Source organism: Marmota marmota, unplaced genomic scaffold (genome assembly GCF_001458135.2).
Source record: "Marmota marmota marmota unplaced genomic scaffold, marMar, whole genome shotgun sequence".
NCBI classification, from domain to species: Eukaryota; Metazoa; Chordata; class Mammalia; order Rodentia; family Sciuridae; genus Marmota; species Marmota marmota.
Window position 1 is genome coordinate 3,291,580 of NW_026000168.1, and position 18,284 is coordinate 3,309,863.

Here is an 18,284-nt window from a genome sequence, read left to right on the forward strand (position 1 = left end):
AAAAACAAAAAAAAAAAAAAAAAAAGAAAATCTACTCTGTGTACTCGTCAGGTTCCAAGATCATACACAGTAAAAACTGGAAATCATTAACATGAGCCTAACATTCCTATTTTATTTTATTTTTACTCCAAAGGCTACAAACAGGCAAAAGTTAAACATGTCATCACAAATGCTTTAAATAAAAATAAAAATTCCAAAAATAAAAATTCCTACAAAATCCATTTACTTTATGGAAATATATATGACAATTATACTGAAGTCGATTTTATCCTTTTTTTCTCATCAATCAGAAAAATACGTATATTATAAAAAAGAATTTCATGTCCAGAATAGCTTTTTTTTTAAATCCTTGAGGAATAATTCTAAAAGAAGATGAATGTTCAGAGAAACGTATGTCGTTGAGAGATACAAGTCCCAGACTTTTACTAAATGGACTCGATATTCTTATACCTCATAGTGGAACTGCTGAAAAAACTCGAGTTTAGAAAAAAGCACTTTTAAAAACGATGATTGGTGATTATCATGGCTGACGTGGTTAGTGATGGGAGGGAAGGGGAGGGACCTGTCACCCACAGGCGCTGCGGACGGTCGACTATCTGAATGGAGAGTCTTACTCAGGGACCAGAGCTGCCTGCCACAGGGTCTGGAAGTCCTGGTACCTCGAGGTCTGGGACACGTGTGCCTGTACCATTCCCACGACTCCAGCCGGCCAGGAGGAGCGGGCGCCTCCTGCACCTGCCCTCGCCCAGGTAAAAGCACCCAGTGGGGCAAAGCTGAGAGAGGGGAACCGGCACGTTTTGAGTGGGTCCCCTGTTCCCCACGCGGCCATTTCCCTCTCCTGAGACTGGTGATTCTTTGGCAGTGATTACACTATACGTCAGCAACACCAATGATCAATATGGGCAGGAGGCGCTCAAAGCTCAGTGCTGGGAATGCTCACGTGTATCTCGGAAAGGAGATCTAAGGTCCTTCTCCTAGGTGACAATGCAGGGGACAGCTGCCAGGCTAGAGGCCATGGGGATCCGGATTGACGGATCAGGGCGGATCGGAGGAGCAGGGCTCTTTCAACAAAACGTGATCGAGGGGATCTGGGAAGTCCTCAGTGGGGGAAAACACCTCAACAGTGGAAGAAGCTCAATTCAAACACTGAAAAAATGATCGATTCCTCTTTCAATTGGAAACAGCAGGTTTACTACCAGGAGAAATCCCAGGCCGCGGCTCCGAGCCGTCCATAGAAAGGCCCAGCTGAAATTCTGGTTGGACGTATTTCCACGGAGGGTCCGAGAGACCTGTAGCCTGATTTCTATTCTGATACTAAAATGTGCTTGTAGTTTTCATGTGAGGCAACTCTGACTGCTGCTTCCCTTTTACGGCTTAAGGAAAAAAAAAGTTTTAAAACAGAAAATAAGAGAGAGGTGTGTGATGTCAGGGCAAAATCAGCCTAGGTGTGGTTTTTCTTTTCTCTTTTATGCCAGTGACTGTTAGCTAAGGCGTGCACTTCCTGAGAAACGCAATCATGGAAATTCAAACAAGGGATCAACAGGCAGTGGGCATGCGGCCTGTCTCTTCTTGCTGGGCCTGCAAGGGTGACGCATCCCCAGCGCTGATGGAGGGAAGACGGTGGGCTGTAGGCGAAGACCTCAGGGAGCAGGCACCCAGAAGACGCACAGGGCCAGGCCAGCCGTCCCCGGCCATGCACCAGCCCAGCCCAGCCGAGGATGCAGTACACACCAAAGCTAAAGAAAACAAGAACCAGGCCAGGCCAGCCAAGTCTCTTCTGCTTCCCTGCTAAACTCCTGGGTCTTTCTTTTGTCCCCTCTTGCCCCAGCCTCCCAAGGGATCCTCAGCCCCCTGCTGTCTGGCTAGCAAAATTAGGAATTATAATTGCCAACTCCAGGATAAAAAAAAAAAAAAAACACGCTACAACAAATGTTTCCAAAGACTTTTAAAGCAGAAGACTGAAAGGGAGACACCTATTGTAACAGGTCCTCCGAGGCGAGGGCCACGTTTGGGGACCAGCTTCTGGACCTGGTTAGTTATCACTGTGGAGCTGGGTCTGATGGAGCCAGGGAGATTCAGGATCCTGTGTGCTTGGTCCCCACCCTGGCTCCACTGCAGTGGGTCCTAGGGAGACTCAGGTGGGCTGCCCCTCTACTTCTGAAGCCCTCCCCCTGTTTTTCAAACAGACTCATCTTCAGACTACTGTTGGGCAGTAGACGTCACGTTCTCTTCTTTGGGCCAACACCAGGGAGACACAACAGACAGCCCCCAGGGTTACCTGGGGTTGGTCGAAATCCTGGGAGTGGCCTGAAATCTGACCTAATTTAGTGCTTCTTATGGCTATCGCTTTGCAAGTATTTCCCTGTGCTTGCTTTTTTTCTTTCTAAGGAAGATATTTTAAGGCAGACACGAAAGGAAGCCTGGTTTGGCCTGCCACGAAATATTCTGTGCTGCAGAGTCAAAGAAGCCACAGACAAGAGCAAGGCTGGTCTACAAATGATAAGGCCAAAGACACAGACTGCCCAGAGATTCTGAGTACTTCTAGGTGTGAAGAGCAGTCTGGGCTAGCCTTCACGTCAATGCGGCAAGGCACACATAACCGCTGAAGCCAAACTGCACAGCACTAGGAGAGGGGCTCCGGAGGGTGCTCTGGGAACCTCAGGGCAATGGGGTGGGAGGGGAATGGATAACTGCTCTCCAAGCCAGGGGGGGCCAACTTTTCCTGATAGTAGCACTTCCTGTTGCATTAAAACAGCTACAGGAAATATGGATACCAACGGGCACTTGCACAAGCCAATGAGACTACAGACTCTGAAATTTGATATATAATTTTCATGTCTCACAAAATATAGTTCTTCTTTTGATTTTCTTCCAGCTATTTAAAAAACCATCCTCTGGAGCACAGGTGTACAAAAGCAGGTGAGGAGGGAAGGAGAGGGAAATAGAGACCTGGCTCGGATTGCTGGTTTGCCTGCCCCTGTTTTCAACAGTGTTCACTTCAGGGAGGACCCTCGGTCACACCTGGGATGTGTGTATATATGTGTGTGAGTGTGTGTGTGTGTTACCTGTACACTGTGCATTTCTTTCTTTTTTTTTTTTTTTTTTTTGCTTTTTTTTTTTTTGGTACTGAGGATTGAACCCAGGGACACTTAACCACTGAGCCACATCCCCAGCCATTTTTATTTTTTGAGACAGGGTTTCCCTAAGTTGCTTAGGGCCTTGCTAAGTTGCTGAGGCTGGCCTGGAACTTGCGATCCTCCTGCCTCAGCCTCTCGTATGGCTGAGATTACAGGTGTGCACCACTGTGTCCGCTGTGCACCATGAATTTCTTGCTGAAATAATTAATCTGTGTGGAAATCACGCAGCAATGGCCAGTCCTCACCCAACCCCTAGAGGCTGTGACGGAACATGCTGGTGAGCTCCACTGTTACCCAGCTTCTACACACTGGTGGACACTGACAGAGGAGCCCATGACCAACACAGAATAAAGGTCGGTTGGCCATTTCTACCCGAGGTTGGGAGCTGTGGGTCCTGATTTTGGGGAAACCTGGCAGGGCCCTGCTGAGTCAAGGTAGCACTGTCCGTCTTCCCATTCCAAATCCTGAGAATCTTGCGAGGTTTACGTGCTCTTATGTGCCATTACAGTGTGGGTTCTGCTGAGACTGTAGCCAGTCCTGCGTTGCTCACAGGCTTGACCTTGGCCCCTACCATCAGGTTTTACCCACCTTGATCGGCTGGCAGGTGGATCTGCCTTCCCGTGTGGCTTTTCTCTCCCACCACCTGCTACCACAGTGCCAGGCAGAGTCCTCTGCCCTGCTCCTGCTGCCTGGTCATGGCCGATGCCCTACCACCAGCCTAAGCGCCCGTAGCCTGATCGCCTAGTGAAACACGCACACCAATGCTGAGCCTGCGGCTACGGGAAACCTGTTCTTAGGATTCTGAAGAAGAAGGGACCTTGCAGATCATCTGCCGCCAACCTCCTCCATGCCCAGGTGAGAAAGAAAGGGAAGGTGCCGTGGGAGGGCTGCTCTGGGCGGCAGCTCGCGTCCTCAGAGTCAGCACGGGCCGCTCAGAATGCTGAGGGACGTCTTGGCCCCTTCGTGAGTGGCAACAAAGCCATGCCCTTCTGAGTTTCTGCTTGTCAGTCTTGTGGAGCAGAAAAGAACCTTAGAGGCCTTTAAATTTATATCTGGGGTAAAGATGCAATCAATGTGTCCCTGAAGAATAAAAACGGCACCGACCAATGTGGCCTCTCCACGCTGCATGGCCAGCAGACACCTGCACAGCGTGTGGCTGGTCTCTTTTATTTAACCTTTCCTTTAAAATTCAAAGGATTGGTGTCTCCTGAGCACCTGCAGCGCCCCATCATTCTCCCCAAGCCAAGCCTGAGCTGTCTGCAGGTGCCCGGACGATTCCCTACACGGGGCCCTAGTTTTCATATTAGCTACCTTTAGACCAACACTAAACAAATCTGCTATTTTATTCTTTTTTGGAAAGGAGTTGGGGAAAGTGAGATGATTATGACGTACGTGTATTTCAGCAATTCTAAGATGCTCCCATCCTGCCCCCCCCTCATACCTGAGGAACTATGGAATCGAGATTGTGCTCAGAGTGTAATTGGTGTCTCTTTTTCCCCCTTAGTAATAATAAGAAATGGGACCTTCTATCATCAAGAGCATCTTAGATTTGATGAAATACAGTAGTTAAAACAAACAAACAAACAAACATGGATTAGTGACTCTGGGGACAGTTTGGGACGTAGGAAATTTATCACACATCTGTAGGGCTGTCCACTCTTTCGACTCCCTGTTCAAAGTGTACCCTGAAGCTCGATCTACCCAACGCTGGCTTAGCAGCCTTAGGGTGGTTTCATTATGAAGAAAAGATGACTGTTTCAAAAGAACACACAAAGCAATGCACGTGGGTCACGATGAAGACAAGGGTCACACAGCTCTTCACACTGCTAACATTCCACACTGTGCATGGAGTCCTGCTCCTCTGTGGACCCCAGCCCACGTCCTGAGCCAGGCTGAGGCCCGAAGTAGGTTCAGCCATGCCTGCGCGGGATGAGCGGCCCCCCCCAGACACAGACGTTATACATTATAGACTCCCGCTCACATCTACCTGCTGGCTCATATAATAGCAGTTTTTTTGTTATTGTTGTTTCCAATGGAGTCTAATTTTTGTGCGTGTGTTCCTGAGAAGGACAAATTCAAGTTCAGATTTAAATGTTTGAAACCACAGACACAATGTATTCTTCCTTCTCGGAGGCCCGCAGTTAGGCAAGGATAAAGCCTCATTTTAATTTTGGAGACAACTTGTTGATTTAACAAAAAAAAAACCAAAACAAAACAAAACAAAAAAACCCTTTGGTGTGTTTTGTCACCTCATCTGAGTGGCAGGATTTCAAGTGGCCCTGCCTGTGCCTGGCCTACCACATGGTCTATGTTTGAAAGTCTGATTGAATAAGCTGCAAAGTAGTAACTAAAAAAGAAACACTTACGTTTATAAAATACGGCCTTAAAGGAGATGTGGGGCAGGAGCTCATGGATCTTCTCGAGGACAGTGGCTTCACCCACCAGGGAGGCGTCTACATTCCAGACCTGGACGACATCTTCCCGGTCCCGCACGCTGACACTTACTCCTATGACTTCGTCATCTGCGGGAGACGGGGAAACAGGGCTGAGATGGCTTCAGGTCTGTGGGATTACTTTTAAGCACCTGTGCACTTCAAGTCAGGTGGGGCGGGAAAGCGGGGTCTTGGAGGCCTCGTGGGGAGTTGTTTTAATGGGGTACAGCTGGGAAGGCAGTGGTGTGCACAGCACAGTGGTCTCATCCCCCTGGGGGGCTCACATAAAGTGCTCCAGCCAAACGCATTTTCCAGGTAAGTCATTTTGCCCTTTAAACATGTCACCAAAGCTTTCTTTCCATTTCTTACCCAGCGATGAGGCTTTCTCTGCACAGGTTGCGCAATCCCTGCCCTCGGAAAGCCAAGTGCACTCGAGTGAACCCTTCCCTAAAGCCTTGCTTGGTTGAAAGAACGTCCCGACCCTTTGCCACACTCTCGCAGAGCCTGGGGTGGCTGGTCCCTTGGCCCAGTGCTCACTGGGCCTGGACCCTGCGTGCCCAGCTGCACATCTGCTTTCTGAGGCTGGCCTGCTCCTTCCCTGGGAACCCTTCCCGCCCTCTGGTGCCTCCCTCCGGCTCTCTAGGCCTGCACTGAAGGGTGGACTGAGAACCAGGGACCACCTGTTAGCGCTGTGCGGGAGGCAGAGGGACACTCCCTGAGGGTCAGCTGGCACCATCCTTCAGCGCATGGCCACGGAGGCTGCCTGCACGCATTAGCAGAGGCTTTTTTTAAAAAATATTATTTATTTTTGGCTTTGTTTTTTAAATGAATCTGATCCCAGATTCAGGGCTGTCTCGTGGACAGCCAATGGTGGCCACACAGCAAGGCTTATTCACTGGTACGCGCTCTCACGGCCGCTTTGCCGAGGTTGTTGGGCAGGGAAGTTGATATCAGCACAGGCCTCGCTGCTGGCCTTCCTGTCCACGGCAGGGCCATCGGTGGGGGATGTATGGGAGATGAGCCCCACCACCAGGAGGAAGCTCTGCTTTGGAAACGCGCTGCGCCTGGCTCGATGGGCTGCAGACCCACGTGTTCACGCCCCTCTCTCTCCGTGGTCTTGTGCAGGCTAGGCCACCTTGGAATCTGAGTAGGAGTTCCATAAGGGCTCGTCCAACTTCCTCAAATCATCTTCAACAAACAATTCCTCCCTCTCGCTCTCCCTCTCTTCCTTCTCTCCTTCGTAAAAGCCATGGAACCTGGTAGATGTGCACAACACTGACTGCTTACAGAGATGTCCAGGAACGGACAGGATGGGACCAAGGGTAAGAAGGGGCACTGGTGGCCCCTCTGAAGGGAGGGAGGGCGGGGGGAGGCTCTGGGGGCTGGTGAAGTCCTGCTCCTTGGCCTGTGTGCTAGTGACCGGGACGTACGTACTCCGTGAACATCTACCAGGCTCTAGGAAGTGTGGGCCTTGTATGTGCATCGCATTTAGACAAAAGTGAAAACACACACAAAACCCCACCCTGCCTCCTGTGGAGGCCAACCTCAGATATGGTTCTCATTTAAATATAGAGTTGCTAGAGCTCAATGATACATTTCACATAAAAACAGAATTATCAAAGGAAGAGGGAGGCTGGGAGGCCTTCCACCATCAGGAGAGGCCAAGAGGCCTCTAGACCAGCCTTCTGGGGAAATCTGTGCATCCCGGCTTCAGGACGGCCTTTTCTACACCGCTGGTCGGCAGGAGAGGTACCAGGTGGGTGCCAACAGGCTGAAGTGTCTGGGTTTGGGCTGGGCTCGGCTCTAGTAACCTGGTAGCTAAGAGCACAGGCCATTCCAGAGCGTGGTCAAACAGCCCAGCCCACACAGGCCCACCAGCCAAGAAGCCCTGTCCATACACGGAATCATCCAGCAGCACAAGACAGCACAGCCAGGAGGAGCCACCGCTCAAAGGTGACAGACGTGGCCCAGAAGGACTCCTCACTCAGTGCTGGGTATTTATTACTTAGACTTCTCCCTGGTTCTGGAAATGGGAGCAATTCCTGCACAAACTCCCTCTCCCAGGGCTCCACGTGCTCAAGGTCATGCACAGGAGGCCCAGGGTAAACTAGCTAATGCTTCCTGCAGACCCAGAAGGAATCACGACTTTTAAGACACTTTTACCTTCACCTAAGCTTTGCCTCACATGGATAACAAGTAGTGGAAGAAGTAAACAAAACCAAAGTGGAAATATCTGAGATTGCCGGGGAGAGGGGTGGAGATGTGCCGGGGCGGGGAGGCCCTCGTGGTGTGCACTGAAAGCTCCCCAGAGGGCCACTGTGGAAGCCTTTCAGCAAGGAATAGTAAGAACGATGGTAAATAAGAGTCAGCTGAAGGCCTAAGTGAATTCAGGAGGATCAGAGAAGCTGTTATGCTAAGGTCTACCTCCCAAGCCTTCAGAAAAAGGTCCAACAGAACTCTACCAGGCAGCTACGGGTCCTCTGTGGGGATTCCTCATGGACGCAGAGCAAAACTGAAGTGCTGGCCGAGGGGGGCGGGCGCCCGGTCAGGGGAGGAGCTCGAGCTCAGCCTGCAGGAGGCCCCGGGTTCCATCCCCAGCACAAAAAGGAGAAGGGTGCTCACGGGGGCCCCCCCCGTGTGGACCCCTGGGGTATGGCAGTGGGCGCATCCCGGCCCCTGTGAATGTCCTCTCTGAGCAAAGGCCAGGAAGGATGAGAGGAAGGGGCAGGGACTGAGCAGGACGGAGGGTCCCTGCCTCCCTACAAACCCTACTGGACACCCACGCACCTTCCCCTTCCAGAAGACACCAAGGAGACAGGGAAGACAAAGACCAACTCATCCAGGGCCCTCGGATGACAAGGGGTCTTTTCTTTCTGCGTATTTATTTTGGACAGATGGTGGTGGATACTGTGAAGCTGAGTTACGTATGGAAATATTTATAGACTTGTGCTGTGTGCGTGCACACACACCTGCGTGTCTACATATACTCCTTGGTATCTGCAGGGAATGATTTTAGGACCCCCATACTAAAATCCATGGATGCTCAATTCCCTCATATAAATAGCACAGCATTTGCATATAAGCCCCTTGTACCTTAAATCCTCTCGAGGGCCCTGATACTACACAGCGACTTACGTTTGTGTTACATACCAACATCAATGCTATGCAAATAGTTACATTGTACCGTTTCAAGAGTACAAGGAAAAAACAAAGTGTGTGTTCCATCCAGGCTCGGTTTATCTTTTCCCATATTTCTGATCCGTGACTGATTGAATCTGTGGGTCAGAACTCCTGGATGACTGTTTACATATGGCAATACGCCCATGCACACAGACATCCATACCTAAGACCGAACCCTGTGGTCACATGGAAAAAAAATGCCAATAACTTCACGGTTCCCCAGTTGTCCCCTTCCAAACATGCAGCAATAGTACCATACGGACAGCCTTGTGCAGGTGGCCAGCGGGACAGAGCCTGACGGCGAGGAGGACAGAGTGGCCACTCCCTTACCTGCCGCTGCACAGCCGGTGAACTGTTCCCCGATGGTGGCCAACAGGAGCTCTTTCCAAACCGTGGACTGAAGTGGGAGCATAATAAAAAGACAAAACACAGTTTCAGACGACTGTGCTCAGTAGGTGAGCGAGTCCCAGTCCCTCCTCACCCACACTGCACGTGGCCACACCTACAGCCCGCAGACGGCGGGGTAAACACCTACCGTGGGCACGTGATATACGGGTTCACAATCAGCACTCCCCAGACAGACACGAGTGATCAGAGTCAGGCCAGCCAGCAGCTGGCGCGTCCCTGGTGAGGCTGGGAGAAGGGCAGGGGCAGGAGGCACTCCAACAACGGTCATTTTCTGGTTTCTTTACCTCTTCCTGACTTGAGATGATTGTATTTGAGAGCTACTGGTAAAATCCTTCCCTTTCTTCCTTGCATCTGATGAAGCACTTCAAAGGTCACCCCAGGAAAGAACGCTGAAGGGAGTTCAAGTTCGCTGGATCCTAGGGACTCCCACAGTTCCACTCTCTGAGTGGCAGGTTTACGTGTGACTGTGCGATTTCCCTGGAAGGACTCATCCATGCCCTGTCTGCCTCCTGGCCGTGGGAAATGCTGGAGCTCGGCCAGCCCACATGCACTGACACCATGTAACGTCCACGTTAAATCTAACGTCCTAGAGGACCACCAGCCCTCTTCCTTCCTCCACTTGAGAAGTTGGTCCCCTTTGTCTGGCCATAACTTAGCACTCTGTAGTCTCCCCTCCTGGATCCTCGGAGGCTGATGGGCAGGTTAAGGGACTGAGCATCCGTCTCCATGGCTGAACAGACCAGTAACGATGGGGCTGACCTCTTGGGATTGAGAGAGTGGCCTCCATTAGTGAAAATATCCAATGGCCGAGCACCGCAATTGGAAGGACACAGCGCCACCTTCAAGATGGTCCCATCAACAGCTGCAGGTGCACCCTGGGCCAGGCACTGGACACCCAGTAACTCAGCACGATGGCAGGTGTTTGGTGCTTCCTGGGAGCTGACGGCAGCGCGCCCTTTAACCAAGCAACCACCCTTCACCCGGGAGCTGAAAGGTGGCCCCCCACCCTCAAGGAGGTTTCCCCTCTCCCCTAGACCGTCCCTCCTCATCTACTGGTCTTCCCTCTGGAAGTCCTCCCTTCCACCTTTTACCTGTGCAACTCTGGCCCTGTGCTGTGTTGGGGACGAGGCCGGGGTGGGTGGAGATGTCCAGGGCAGGGGAATTCCCACTCCTATTCAGCTTGAGGGCAGACCGAGTCCACCAGACTTCCACTGGGCAGCAAGGCCCAGCAAGTCCAGTTGTTTGGGCTCCAGGCATAGGAAAGGTTCCCTGGGACCAAGTGTGGCCCAGGGGCTAACAAAGACAGTGGACCCAGACAGCAGGGCTGTTTCCTCCAGAATTCAAGGTCTAGTGCGTCAACAACCCAGAAAGACAAACAGAATTCTCTGTGAAACCTAAGAACAAAACCTACGATTCCGCCCTTCCTTTCATTTCCCGCGGTCTCTGTGAGGTGGTAGGGGGCTCGTAGGCCTGGCCCAGTGTGTCCTTTGTCCCTCTGATATTTTTGTCAAGTACGCCTAGTAACGCGTCTTGGAGGTGCACACCCGGGTGATGGTTGGTACCCCGACAGGTGAATCCGGTCCTATTGTTAAGTCTGTGTTTACGGGAACTTGCTCCAGCTCAGACATAGGATTCCCAGCGACATTTCAATCTTGGAGCTTCTCCATTAAAGGTGAGGCTGGGCAGCTCTTTCTCTTTGTCCATTTTGGTGAAGCTCTGTGCTTTCCTGGGGCTGAAGACAGACACTTTTAATGCCCATATTTATTTTCAGACAATCGAGGACCTGGAGCCCACTCCCACGCCCGGAAAACCCAGGCTCCTGAGGTGTGGCTTCTGCAAACCAGCCTCCTGCCAGGCCTCTGGGAAAGGCCAGGAACAGCCTCCGCAGACCCAGAGAAGGTCATGATGCACAGCCTGTCCTGCACCCGTGGTCACTCTTGGGGGCACTTTGCCAGTCCAGGGTTGAGGAGTCTTGGAGAGAGGGATCCTGCATCCCTCTGAGGAAAACCAACTTCTCCGTGTCGGTTGGGCTGGCGAGGAAGGACTGCAGCAGAGACCGTCGGCTGTCTGCAATGTGAGTGGGCGCTGCCCCCACACCATGTCCACACAGGGCACAGCGATACACTTGAAGGTGACAGTATAAAGAGGAACATCACCCGGGTCAGAGAGGAATCTCTCACCCTGAACCTGTTGGGAGACCCACGGGCTGGCTTCTGAAAAGCCCAAATCACCCCAGCACGCAGCCCCGGCAACTCCAAGTGCACCCGCTCTGGGAAGTGACGGAACCAACCTACCGTGCTGTCCTTGGGGACTTTCATCTTCCAGACGCCGCCCTTGGCATTACTGTCCTCTTCCCTGGATCAAAGAGCAACATCCACAGTTACACCCAATGGCACACAGTTCAGCCTGGCTGAGAATGGGCATTGCTGCCTGCAAGGCCTGAACAACTGATGACCTCAAAAGCAGAGCCCACGGCCATCCTGGGTAAGCTCCCCCGTCCTTGAACTGCAAGGGGTGGGGTACAGAGGGCAGAAAGCAGAGGCCAGGGCAGGCAGCGTGTCAGAACAGGGTCCCTAATCTCAAGGAGGTGGTGCTGAGGCTGCCTGGACCCTCGGGGGATGGAGGATGAACACACAGCCCCAGCTTACACTCCAAGTCGTGTTTGTTGGGTACCTGCGAAGGCCATTTGTCACCACAAATAGGAGGCCACCTGAAACCCACCCAACCAGGAAAGCTCCCGGGAGAGCATCGAGGGCTGGTAACAGCTGCAGACCCGGATCTGAACCCATGGGATGACCCTGACCAGGGGACTGGATTAGGGGCTCCAGAAAAATCCACTTGGGACTCCATTTAGGTTTCTGTGTTTGCTACCAAGTGAGCCGAGAATCATTTTCCTGTGAATAGTGAGAGCATAGCAGACCGGATGAAGGTCTGAGGCAGGACTTGCTGCTAATTGAGACTCTGACCTGGGCAAACTCAGTGTCCAACCCTCTGGCCCAGGCACTAAGCTATTAAGACCCTGGGCCACAGCCAGAATCACAGGCTTGCTCGGGGTCCACATGAAAGACACGCAGGTGAAAAGATCTCTCCCAAGGTCCCCAGCCATCTCCCTCCCACTGTGACCTCAAGTCACAAGTTAGACACTTACCAAAGCGGTCGCCTCTCTCCTCTCATTAAGTGGTAACTACATCTCAAAGGCAGGCTGGTCACAGGGGGTATGTTATTGTACACACTCCAGAATATCTTTAAGAGAGAAGATGATTTGTTTAACAGACCCAGTAACGATTTACCAAGCCGAGTCACATTAAATCCTATCCTTTTGAAATACATTTTGCTCAGTATCCCTTCTGAATTGCTGCTAGAGAATGTAATATGACTTTAAAGCGTGTTCCTTGCCAACGCGGGGCCCGGGCTGTCTGTCAGGAAGCCGTGTTATTAGTGAGCATTCCAGGCAACTTGTCCACACACGAATCTAGGAAGGCAACACCACAACAGGGCTGAAGCTACCAGGCTGTACCTGGGGTTTTCCCTCAGTAAGTGGATTCTGTCTGCACTTGGGACAAAAAAATGCATCTGTGCGGTAGACAGTAACCACTGCCCTACCTCTGTGAGTCCTACTCCATAATGTCATAAACCTGAAACACACACAAAAGAAATGTTTTATGAAAAAGAAATTATCAACTGACACTGTGAAAAAAATGTTTTCCCCCTAGTGCATAAATGTTTAACTAAGTTTGTCCAGTTAACTTGCATTGTTACGGCAATTAGATCTTTTTATACTTCTGAAGACTCAACTTGAAAAATCACATGAGCGTGTTTGACTACATTCACGTGGGTTTTATTATATATTGGAATATGACTTTTTTCACACAGAAGGATCCACATCAGTTACAGCTTTATGGTCACTGGTATTCTGTTGTCAACTAAATGACTTTGTCGTAACCTGAGCAAGACACACCGAGGGGAGGGGACCTTGATGGTGGTCTTCCCATGGGAGGCCTGGGGAGTAGGTCAACGTAGATGGCCATGACAGTGGACCCTCACACAGACACTGCCCTGACAGAGGAACCTCTCCTGACGCAGTCCAAGGTACGCACCCTCCTATCGGATCACGTTTCCTTATAATGGGTCTTGGGGAGGAGACCATGGTGCCTGGGCTTGGAGGTGTGAAGGAGAGGAACTGGCGCATGCTGTCCCCTCTATGGGCTACCTATCTGCATCCTCCCCCAATTCTTAGGACACAGGAACTGCCGTGAGGGCAGGTGTGGGCTTCTGAAGGCAGGGAGTGCGTCCTTCTCCACATGAGGAGGCAGGAAGCAGCCGCTGCCTGAGAACCCTCTGTTAGCAACCAGCCTGCAGCTCAGGGAGAGCCTCTGAGGCCCTAACCCGACGGCCTTCCACAGACCAACTCCTCAGTCAGGCGGCTGGACCTCCCAGAGGAGAGGAAGTCTGGATGTCACCGGCCGCGCACAGGACGAGTTTGCCCTCCCGTGTTAACAGGCTGCACAGGTTGTTTAGGAAGACTTTCTGGTTATGATAAATGATGCTGAGATTCTATTAATGGAAGAAATAGAAGTTTCTATTCTATGTCAATTTAAGTTAAGAGTCCATTTGGGAGGAATACCGGGTAGCACATAGGCACATGGGACAGGTGTGGCTGGTCTTGGAGGTGACCCAGCAAACGGCTGAGGTTGCCACAGTGCTTTCAGGGTGGACTTCTCAGTCTTGTGACAGGCAAGGCTGAAAGACCCTGGGGACGAGGGAGTCCTCCCCTGCCAGTCTCACCCAGCAGGACACTCTGCATTGTGCCACACGGAAGCCTGGGCATGCTTGGAAGTCACATTTGGCTCCGTGCTGCACTCACCAAGGACACAGAGCCACCGGAGAAGCTGGAGATGGAATCAGCACCAGAAAACACCCTGCGCAGAACATGGAGCTTTCCCAAGATGGAGAAGGGAAATAAATTCAACTCCAGGTGGACGGAAGCTGCTGGCTGCAGTGAGGTGTCAGGGGGTCCTCTGAGGTCACCGCTCGGTCAGGGGAGTGAAAGAGAACTGAGCTGGGGCGGAGGAGTCTGGCCCCATGGGCACAGTGTGACCGGCTGCTCCCTTTGGACATTTGGGCCACTGACTTCCCATCCTCGGTCTCCGCAATGATAAATAGGCATGAGAATTCCTCCCTCACCCCTTGAACTTGGGTTTGCACAAGGGCCTCAGAGAACAGAAGGATGGATCGCATCTTGGTGTGAAGCGCTCATTAACAGGTGCTTCTTAGCGTAATGAGGTGCACACATACAGGGATCACACCTGATGAGGCAGGCAGACGGTCAGTGCCACAGAATTAAAGCGTTGACACATGGTCACAGAAGGCAAGAAGTGGATCTGCAGGTGACTCTCAGGTCAGCACTTGCCTGGCTCCTAAGCACCAGCAACCACTCCCTGGAGGTTAAGGACACTCGGGGCTGACCTCCCTGATCTATGGGTAAGTCAGATGTGCAATCCAGGGCACCATGGCCCGAAAGGGACCACCGGACACAGCGGCACATGCTTCTCCTACGTAAAGCATGGTTGGGGAAGTAGGAGAAGATGCCCCAGCATGTGACGGACGGGGACTGGAGCACTCGGGGGATAACAAGGAAGACCTGGCCATGGTGCAGACTGCCTCCGCTGTGATTGTAACCTGTTCTCGCTCTGGTTTGTCCTTCTGCCTTCCTGCAGGCCAGCGTCCCATGCTGGGAGCAGAAACTGACCCCTTGCTTGGGCACCAGCTGGACACAGGCTGGCCAAACCAAGCCAGGCTGAGCCACACTGCTGCCCGTCAGCCCTCTCGGCTCTCCACGACTGTCCTTCCCTATATGGTCCTGGAGCTGTGGCCAGAACGGGGCGACAGGTTCCTTAGGAGGGCGCTAGACCAGCTGTCGCCCTAGCAGGGCCACACTGAAATAGGGTGCTTCCTGCTTGGCCACCCTCTCTGCTAACTGGACTCTCCTGGGGGTGGGTGGCAGCAGCTGGTTGCTAAGTCCCCAGGGTCAGGCTGCTGCAAGGACTCTGTCACAATAGGGGACACAAATGACGGCAGAGGGGCTTTCCATGGTCCTTGGGACACTTCCCGTGTGCCTGACCCACGGCCCGTGGAACTCTGCCAACAGCAGGCAGAGTCACTATCGTGGTTTTTCTCTTCTGTAGATGAGTAAAGGGTTACAGAGAGGCCAAGTCCCTCGTCCAAGCTGCAGGGTGCCAGGTGGGGCACAGGAATCCGGGCAGCATGACCACCCTGTGCCCAGCCCACCCCATGAGTCAGTCAACCACTGAAGCAGAGGGCGGAGTCAGGAGCCCTTGAGTAAAAGCTGGCAAGACACGACCTTCCTGAGGGCCACGACCTTCCTGAGGGCCACGCCCTGCAAAGTACCCGCCTGGTCCCATCTGGCCCTCCCCCAACCTGGGTGTGTAGGCACAGGCCCTGCTGACACCTCACTGTACAGATGGGGAAACTGAGGCAGACAGCAACCTCGGACTCAGGAAGGAGCTCCCTGCACAGGAAGCGCAGTGCTGCCCAGCCTCCCCCTTCACGGTGGACTCCCCCACTGCCCTGAGGAAGCCCTTTTCCTTACCATCCTGACGGAGTGTCAAAGCCACAGAAAGATTGAACCTCTCTCCACAGAATGCACAAGGCCTGTCCATGTTTTATGCCACAGTGTCAGGCTTGTTCCCCAAACTTCCAAGAACCAATATTGGCCTCCATCGAGAGAGTATGGCCCTAGACAGCGGTGTTTTTTTTTTGTTGTTGTTGTTTTTTTGTGGTATTGGAGATTGAATCAAGGAGTGTTTAACCCACTGAGCCACATCCATCCCTGGCCCTTTTTAATTTATTTTTTATTTAGAAACAGGGTCTTGCTAAGTTGCTTAGGGCCTTGCTAAATTGCTGAAGCTGGCCTCAAACATGTGATCCTCCTACCTCAGCCTCCCAAACTGCAGGGATTACAGGCATGTGCCACCATGCCTGGCAGATGGAGAGATGTTCATGGGGACGACCTGTTGTGGCCCCGGAAAGCGGTTCATTTGTGTTGCTCTTGTTCATCCCTTCCATCCCCCGGTGTTTACTGGGTGAGGGCAGACACAGCACAGCGCCCTGTGATCCCACTCCTTGCTGCCTGAACCAACACTGCCCTGGAGTCCTGACCACTCTGACATCGTGACGGGGAGGAAAGCCACAGTACCTAGGAGCTGCAGGGGAGGACGGGCCTCAAAGGCAGGTGCTCTGAGGCTCACAGAGTGGCTGGGGAGAGGTGGCGATGTCTGCAGACCCAGAGAAGGGGCAGCGGGAGGGGGTCCTCCCAGACCACGAGGGCGTTCCTTTCTCTAGAGGGGCCGTGCTGCCCATGATGCTGCCCGTCCCTGGCACCTGGCGACTGTTTACAGTGGCACTCTCCCTTCCCTTTGCTTTCCATGTGCTGATGTCACTTTCCTAACTAGAGAAGAAATGGCCAGAGGCACGGACTGTCCTTCCACCAGCCCTCGGTGGCCACAGGAAAGTGACTGAGGGAAACAACCCAGACACCCACCCGCTGGGGTTTCTGAGACACGGTGAGATGAAGGGTCACAGCAGGAAAGCTCTTTATCACCCGGGCCTTCTGAACACCCAGGACACTGGTCAGCACAGCCTGAAGCCGGGCCTTCTAAACCCCCAGGACTGGTCAGCACAGCCTAAAGCCACACCCAGGACACTGGTCAGCACAGCCTGAAGCCGGCTGCAGAGACTCATTCTGCCCCAGCAGGAGCAGCAACAGCAGGGAAGGAGGGAACCTGGTAGGATCTGCTTGTAAAGAAACCAGAAACGAGACCCACTAAATAACTAGGCTTTAGAAAACACTGGCCTTCAGAGCTGGACTGAGAACTGATAGCACCACACGGCTGCGGGCACCTGCGGTGTCTTCGATGTTCTGCCAAGAGTGGCACCAGCCCTATCTTCTTTCCCGTCCTGTGGAGCTGGGCTGGAACCCAGGCCTCGTGCCTGTAGGCAGGTGCCCTACGGCAGCCACACCTGGCCCTGATGCTCGACTCACACACTCCTCACACAGCCTGGGGCGGGGGCTGCCGCTGGCACTACAGTGTCACAGCACTTGTCCACGGTCCCCTCTCTGGCTCTTACCTGCACTGTTGGCACTGTGTAGATTTTCTTCAGATTTGAGGCGCACTCGGCGGCCGTGGCACCAGGGAGAGACCTAGGCAGTCGCCAACAGAGGAACAGAGAGGCAAAGAGACCAGTCAGCGTTCGCCCGAGAGTCCAAAACAACCTCCGCAGCTCTTAATATAAGTCGGGTCTAAGACCACAGATTCAGACACTCAAGGGGTGCTCATTAGAATGAAAACCATGAATTTCTTGTTTGTGAAGACCCGGGTTTGCTTCTCCTAAAAATGAGCATTTTCATTCAGAGGAAATTGAAAAGGGAGAACAAGGAACAGGAAGAAGAAAGGCACTGGGAAGAGCCGTGTTTGTAAAATACACTAAAACAACCCAGCAACACCCAGCGTTTTGCCCAGGGCTTTAGAGGAGACACTGCCCACTACAGCAGAGACACAGGAGCTGGAGGGCCGTCCCCTGCGGGCGTCTGCAGACCTGTGGTCACACCACACACCCTTGGGAAACCGAAGGGCCACGCTGCTCTAAGGGCCTATCACTAAACGTCCACTCTCCTGAGTCACCTGAGTTGGCAGGTTCCGACGCCTGCCTTCAGAAGGGACGCAGCTAGTTCTGCAGCAGGCTGTGCTGGGCTGTGGTCTGTGCTCTATGCTCCACCAGATGGCAACATTCTACACATTTAGTCACCAGCACACCCAGGGGATGGGAAGGGCTCCATCAGGCACCACTTCCTGGGACTGGGGGTGTGGCCAGTGATCGCAGGGATCCTTAGATGCTCAGGCTCTCCATTCCTGGCCCCGCTGTGGCTCCCAGCATTCATGCTAGAGCTAGGGGCCAATCCGGGGGTCAGAATTCATCCCCCACTCCATGCTCCTCCAGAGCTACACCTCTGCACGAGGAACCAGCACCGGCCCAGGGACACATCTCCCAGAACCCCCGCAGGCCGCGCCTTATGGACACTGGTTGACCACTGCTCGCTGGAGATGCG

At 52.8% G+C, this 18,284-nt stretch overlaps 2 protein-coding genes across 6 annotated transcripts in view; both read right to left on the bottom strand.

Annotated features, from left to right (window-relative positions):
* Foxp1 (forkhead box P1) overlaps positions 1–5,625 on the bottom strand; it is a 616,519-nt gene extending 610,894 nt beyond the window's left edge. For all 5 annotated transcript variants that reach the window (XM_015494919.2, XM_048787006.1, XM_048787007.1 and 2 more), the window contains exon 1: positions 5,504–5,625. The gene's annotated coding sequence lies outside the window, so the exon portion shown is untranslated. The remainder of the gene's footprint in view (positions 1–5,503) is intronic.
* Eif4e3 (eukaryotic translation initiation factor 4E family member 3) overlaps positions 1–18,284 on the bottom strand; it is a 33,637-nt gene that overhangs the window by 699 nt on the left and 14,654 nt on the right. The window contains exons 2-6 of the mRNA XM_015494923.2: positions 17,306–17,378; positions 12,306–12,400; positions 11,452–11,512; positions 9,080–9,146; positions 5,504–5,659 (exon numbers count right to left, since the gene is read on the bottom strand). Coding sequence (XP_015350409.1) covers positions 5,504–5,659; positions 9,080–9,146; positions 11,452–11,512; positions 12,306–12,331 — 310 coding nt within the window. The 5' untranslated portion in view covers positions 12,332–12,400; positions 17,306–17,378. The remainder of the gene's footprint in view (positions 1–5,503; positions 5,660–9,079; positions 9,147–11,451; positions 11,513–12,305; positions 12,401–17,305; positions 17,379–18,284) is intronic.